This window comes from Arctopsyche grandis, chromosome 7 (assembly GCF_051622035.1).
Source record: "Arctopsyche grandis isolate Sample6627 chromosome 7, ASM5162203v2, whole genome shotgun sequence".
Taxonomy (NCBI): Eukaryota; Metazoa; Arthropoda; class Insecta; order Trichoptera; family Hydropsychidae; genus Arctopsyche; species Arctopsyche grandis.
Genome location: NC_135361.1, coordinates 26367773 through 26374944, shown reverse-complemented (window position 1 = coordinate 26374944; position 7172 = coordinate 26367773). Strand labels below are relative to the sequence as shown.

General features: G+C 30.3%; 1 protein-coding gene across 1 annotated transcript in view; it reads left to right on the top strand.

Annotated features, from left to right (window-relative positions):
• The first annotated feature begins 4445 nt into the window (after positions 1 to 4445).
• Positions 4446 to 7172, top strand: part of Su(var)3-3 (lysine-specific histone demethylase Su(var)3-3) — a 614721-nt gene continuing 611994 nt past the window's right edge. Inside the window, exons 1-7 of the mRNA XM_077434676.1 lie at positions 4446 to 4604; positions 4683 to 4933; positions 5095 to 5284; positions 5354 to 5507; positions 6265 to 6393; positions 6479 to 6621; positions 6703 to 6852. Coding sequence (XP_077290802.1) covers positions 4581 to 4604; positions 4683 to 4933; positions 5095 to 5284; positions 5354 to 5507; positions 6265 to 6393; positions 6479 to 6621; positions 6703 to 6852 — 1041 coding nt within the window. The 5' untranslated portion in view covers positions 4446 to 4580. The remainder of the gene's footprint in view (positions 4605 to 4682; positions 4934 to 5094; positions 5285 to 5353; positions 5508 to 6264; positions 6394 to 6478; positions 6622 to 6702; positions 6853 to 7172) is intronic.

Here is a 7172-nt window from a genome sequence, read left to right as displayed (position 1 = left end):
CATAAATCGTCGTGTGCAACACATTTCATCTCGGCGGTTTTAACCACATCTCGCTTGAAGTTGTATGCTATATGATTTCAAGTTAGAGACGTTATATAGTGGGGGGGGGGGGGGGGGGGGAGCAGCGAGAGGCATATGCCCCTTCCCCCCCCAGATTTGTATGAAATACTATGAATTTTAATCGGTTCGGTGATTACTGGTCACAAAGTACTCATCTGGCAGCCGAAAAGTCCATCATACTAACGATAACTATCGTACTAACGAGAACTTAGAATGTAGAATGACTAGATGTAATGAGCTCCTTTACATACCTAATACTTTTTCTAATTATGGAAGAAGCTCATTCATCTGGCGTGCAAGCTCCACCGTCAACACACTAATTTTAACAATTTCTATGCTTGACTTATTTAATATTAATGCTATACAAGCTAGAGTGATTATTGCAAATTTGTTTTTCGATGATTAATTTTATTGAAAATTTACGATTGTGATTATTAATTTTTATTTTGATGTATTTATTTTGTCTTTTTGTTTTTTGTTATATATTATATTATTTCATAATTTTTATCATATTATTATTCTTATTATTTTGATATTTTTATTATACTGTTATTTCTATTTTTTTCTTTTTGTTTTCTCTAACTATCTTACTCTATTATCATTTTTGTTTCTTATTTTAAATGTTTGAGCTTTTCTTTTTTTTACCTATATGTGAAAATTATTAATGGTTTATTTAACATAATTATGTTTTTTTACTATCAATCTATGTAACTTAATAAACTGTAAATTTTCCAAATAAATAAATAAATAAACTTAAGTGCCAAATATTGTGTATTCGCGATTTTCATGGAAAAAATTGTCTTTGCGACCACTGCAATGTGACGAATAGTCCCATTTACCATTTTAATCATATCGATTATTCGATAGTAGAAGAAGTTTAGGTCGGCGGAAACTGCAACAAGCTTAAAAATATTGATCAATAGCTTCTTCAAAAAAAAAATGGTCTTGTAAAATTTTAAAACTGTAAATTTTTAAAAGGAAAATTTACAGTTTTATTGATTTCAAAAAATAATTATTAGAAGATGAACTATTTTAAAAAATTTCGCATATAGGTGAGAGAAAAAGAAAAATTTAAACATTAAAAATAAAAAATAACAATACAGTAGTACCAACGATAGTGGTACGATAATAATATTAATCATAGTAAAAATAATAACCTAAATTAGGCCTGTCGTAAGCACAGCCACTTTTGTTCGCCACCGGTGGCTATTAAAATTTTGATTATTTTGAGAGCTTAAAACAACAAATAATTAATAAAATTAAAAAATATATATATATTTAAATTATGGTTAACTAGTGTTTTTACCCGGCTTCACTCGGTATTTGTAATATAAACATCACATCAGTGATGAGTGGCGTCCACTAGCTGCGAGAGTCCGCCACTGCCGTAGCTTGTGGCGAGTGGCTGTGACATTCCGCACTTGTGGCTGCCAACGGTGGCGGTGGCGAGTGGCTGTGTGTTCGGCAGGCCTTATAGTTATAACAACAATAAACTAATAATAATAATTAGATTCAAATTAAGCAAATAAGTAAGTAAGATAATTAAAAATAATAAGAAAATACAAACACAAACTACTCAACTTTTGAAAAAGTTAAAATTATGTCTCCGTTTTTAATGACGAAGGTGGTTACTTCAGAGCTCTCGAAGGGGTCCTAGAATATTTTTGAAAATTAATTTTTAATGAATTACCATAATTTTTCTATATTAAGGTGACTATTCGTGCTGGTTTTATCAGTACAGTACATATTGTTTTTTTGGATATGTGTTCTGGTAAGTCGTAAGATAAAACTAGTACTTTTTTTAACTAGTAATAGGTATTTAATATAAGGTAAGCATTTTTTCAAATTCTCAAAAAAATGTTCAAAACTAGAACATTTTTCCTGGTGAAATTTTTTTAAGTAGTTCAATTATTAAAACCGCTAATGAATATTATAGAATCATAGATGCATATTTTTGAAAATAAAAAAATCGATTTTCATGTTTATAAACCGCTTACACTTTTATTTATATTTAATTTTGGGAAAAAAATGAATTCATTTTCATGAATGCTCTAATAAAATTTTGCACATGACTGATTAAAATTATATTTTGTTATAAGCAAAAAATTTTAACATTCGATTACATTTTATCACCGAACCACATATTGTTCATAAAAATAAAATATTTGACAGATATCTACATTACAGGTAAACAACGACAATATTCGACTAATTTGCCAAATTTTTTGTAGAAGACATCGTTTTCACCGAAGGCTTTGAATATTTCAACTTATCTATTACATTAAAGTGACCATTGATTATATAGATATAATCAAATAATTTTCTACAGTCGATTAAAATAATGGACTTTCCCTTAAAAACATCCTCATTTCCCTTATACAAAATAATGAAATCTATTTCTAATCTTTGAGAAGTATTTTGAATATTTGGATCTTTGAAATTAAAAAAAATCTGGCATAATTAATTTGACTCATTTTAAACGACTGATTTGCACGACAATATGATTTTGTGATTTTTGTAAATCATAACTCAAATTAAGGGGGCAGCATGTCATAGCAACATGATAAAATTAAATAAAAACCTCCCGTCTTTAATCGACTAGGTTTTTTGGTACAAATTGAGACTTTTTGAAGGGTGATTCATATTCGGTAGTTTTTGTAAAGTTCAATAATTTTACTGTTATAAGTACCCAACACACGTCCGTTGACGCATTATTGTAATGTTAACGATATCGGAGATAGATGAATAATTGAACTGACCTGATTTTTGTGGATAACGCTACTATTTGAGAGATTTCTCAAAGTAATCTTGAGACGAATTGACGGCGGGGTTCGGCTGATGATAGTATCTTTCATTATGCGCAGACTATTGAATCGGTTTGAAGCCAAAGGCTCACTTCGCGAGAGTGTGTATTGAAATATAAAATGTGAGAATGTTGATAATTTTAATGTAGGCGTGTCATATTATAATACTAAGAGTCGTATTATACAAATTCAATAGACTTGGTATCGTTGATTATTTCTGTCAAAAAGATTCATGTTTCAATTCGAGTAAACAAGCAATTCAGATAGCCTCGTTGAAATCGGATATGATTAAAAATGCATATGTAACGTTCTTTCTCCAAATCATTGTAACGCAATGGCATCAAAAATATTAGCTGGAAAGCAAAGCAACTGTGTATTTATTATTTGGATCTGTCTATTTTATATATAAAAATAGATGAATGGTGATTATTGTGATCTGTGTCTACTTTTGTCAGTTTACTCAGATACTTTTATCGAACTGTGAGTACTTTATGTTTACATTTTCAAATTCCAATAAGTAATTATACAATTTGATTTGAAAAGCCTGAGTTAACCATGAAAATGTTCAAAATATGACGGTTACTGACATCGAAATGTTTGTGTTTAAAATGATGTGGATGTCCAAAGTGTTTATAGCCATGAGGAATATGGTGTTTAAAACCATAGTTATACCAATAAAATTGTGGAGAACGTTTATCTAAAATACAAAATATAAGTATAAAAACATTGCATATCTGATAATTGTTTAATTTACTGTGTATAAACTGTGGCGGTTCGCTATACGACATGGTCGAGTTTGGTCACCTTCCTGCGAGTGGGGACCAACTCGGCTATGTTCAGAGTAGCTACCTCATTCTGCCTTCAGCTATCATACATAAAGCACGTGCATCAACATGCCAGTCGTTTCATTCGTTCATCCCCCATAAAACCATTCCTATAAAATTTGACAACATTCTAATTTTGTTATTTTTTATTTATTTTATAAACCTGTGACACTTTTAAAAGATTAAAATTGAGAAAATAGATATATAGTTGGAATAAACAAGTTAGTAGTCGAATATATTTAATTTTTAAAAATAAACAAACAATAATAAATTACAAAATAGGTGCCCCTTTTGAAAAAGCCGATAATCTTCAAGTTACATATCATTTTATTATATAAATACTGGCTGATAGCTGAATCATAACAGCTTACATATAATCACACAAAATCAAGAGTGCTAGGAAAAAGAGGTAAAGTGTTATTTTATCAATTAGTGGAAATTATAAAACGATATTTTTGCAGTTTGAAATTTAGGAACATATTTTATGCAATGAAAAATCTCATAAAAATCCAAAATAAGTTCATATCAACAAGTTTTAATGTAGATATTTGTAAAATATCAATTCAAAGTCGTTAAAATTTAGAAAAAATATGTTTATTTCGAATTCCATGATAAAACAATTGCCATCCGCCATTTTATTAAAATTAAAACCGCTTAACATATAATTTCTGGTTCAATTGTTTTTTATTCTTATGAGGAGCGATTATGAATAAAAAATGTAAAATATTTGAAGTGATGCAATGGTGACAGCAGATGTAGAGCGTGCATTTATTGCAAGCAGGTGTGTTTTGACAGTTGTTTTGGCGCTGTCACCGGCGCGACCGCAGTTGTGTTGAAAGTCCCGTCTCGGGGGCGTAGGCCTACTACCAGAGGCTCCAACCGTCGATTCAGGATGAGCAGAAGAAAACGCCCGAAGGTTTGACTGATAAAAACTCTTTTCAATACCGGTCTCTTTTTAGGTTATGTTTACACTAATGTTTACATCCGTTATTAGGTCGAGGGCCGTGAAATTGAAGAGAAGCTGAAGGCTCCCGAAGACTCGGAATCAGATAATTCGGACAAGTCAAAATTGATGTCCGTAAGCCCTTCCATTATTCCACCCACACCTGATTCTTCCACCCGGAGCTCGGTAGATAACCCCGCTAATGCTTTCAATATTCAGATAAAAAAAGAGGAGAAAGTGTCGATTGACGATGTGAAAATCGAAGAGCCGGAAGAAGTCAACTATAGAGAAATGCTGACAGGGTATTTAGCCATATTCAAAAAGTTTGCTATATTAGCTGAAATGTGAATTAAAATTTGTACCTACATCCTAAATGTCCACGCTATACTTTAAAATATCTCAATTCAAAGTATAAATTGTGTTATATTTCATCTATTGATACATTTGTCATTTATAATTTCAGTTTGGAAGGAGCCGCATTTCAGTCTAGACTTCCGTTTGATAAGATGTCGTCTTTAGAAGCCAGTTGTTTCCCCGAGTTGACCAATGCGATGTCACATATGTTTATTCAGATCAGAAATAGGCTGTTGAAGATGTGGGTGGAAAATCCTAAACTGCAATTGACCAATGAAAATGGTGTCGCAAACATGGAAGTAAGTATTTAAATAAAGTTTTTGTATTTGCCGATTTGATTCGTACAATGAACCAAATTTTTATTTTAGATACCATATAACAGCGATCCTGCTTTGATAAGTCGAATACACAGTTTTTTGGAAAGACATGGCTTTGTCAATTACGGTCTTTATAAACGTTTGACTCCAATACCGACTCCGACGAAAGGAAAGACTGCTCCCAAAGTTATTATTATTGGCGCAGGTATATTAAAATCATGTATTTGTTGATAAAAATAATCGTTCCTTTTTATCAGCTGTGTATTATATTGTATATATATCACATTGCAATGGAATGCTGCAAATACAAAAATCGCAAATGAAATTTGAAACTTTGTACATATAATGCTATAGAAACGTTTTTTTAAAATAAAGAAATTAAAAGTGTTGTTTGTATATACAAAATAATATGACTTATTTAATAAATATTAAAAATTATAGTTTCATTTTCAATAAGAAATATTGAATGAATTTGTTATAAATGTTATAATAAATGATCCACTTGTTTACTGTTGATAATACTAATATACTCTCGATTACTTAATTTATATATTCATCTAATATACAATTTCGAAAGAGACTTTGTAAGTTTGTAAGTATCAGTTCCTATGACGATTCGATATATATTTTTTCGATTCAAATAAATTTAATAAAAAAACGTATGAATACTTACTATTAGATTCGCCATGTTTAAGCTGTTTATATTACAAATACTGAGCGAAGCCGGGTAAAACAACTAGTATACAATAAATAAATAAACATTATTATTTTATTTGTTAGTTGCTAACATGGCTTCTAAAAGTAATTTTCTATTTCAAATGTATGAAGTTGTATAAAAAAATATTTTAATTGTGAAAAATATTACATTAGAATAAGGTTCTTTCTAGAAAATAAACAAAATGAATGATTTTTGGATCTGAATTGTGCAAATTAATGTACAATGCTACATTTGTTTGTATCAGGTGTATCGGGTTTGGCGGCTGGAAGGCAATTGCAATCGGCAGGTTGCGAAGTTGTGCTTTTGGAAGGTAGAGACCGTGTTGGTGGCCGGGTGGTGACTTATCGTAAAGGTCCATACGTTGCTGATTTAGGTATTATGAAAATGTTTTTTGGATTAAAATATTCTAATTAGGGTTATATGTAAATAAATTTGTTAAACTTTTTTGTTTTCAATAGGAGCAATGGTCGTAACTGGATTGGGAGGCAATCCTGTCACTACATTATCGCTGCAAATGGACATGGAATTGCACAAAATAAAGCAAAAGTGTCCTTTGTACGAAGCCACCGGAAGTCAAGTTCCAAAACACAAAGATGAAATGGTATTGTTATTAATTTATTTATAATATGTATATGATTTTATACAGTTTTATATAATACACGTGTATTTTAAATTGGCACAGGTGGAACGCGAATTCAACAGACTTCTCGACGCAACTTCCTATTTGTCTCATCAGGTCGATTTCAACTATTTCGGTAACAATCCAGTTTCTTTGGGTCAAGCCTTGGAATGGGTTATAAAACTTCAACAGAAAAATGTTAAACAGAAACAGGTTTGTTGTATAATAATAATTAATTTTATGCCATTTATATTGATTTTATACACACATTTTTTAAAAATTATTTTTAAGATCTGATATTTATTTGATTTATATTTTGTTATAACTTTTTTGAATTTGTGTACCTGGTTTATAGACAATGCTTTTCTTTACTAAACACCCTTATTATAGTAAAATATACATACATAGGTTGCAAATCGAGTCATTTTTCAACTAACATATTTATGTTCTTTGATATTCATATTTAAGGTCTTTGAAAAATGTGGCTTATAAAGCCCAATTCGAAAAATTTATAATAAGACTCATATGTTTGT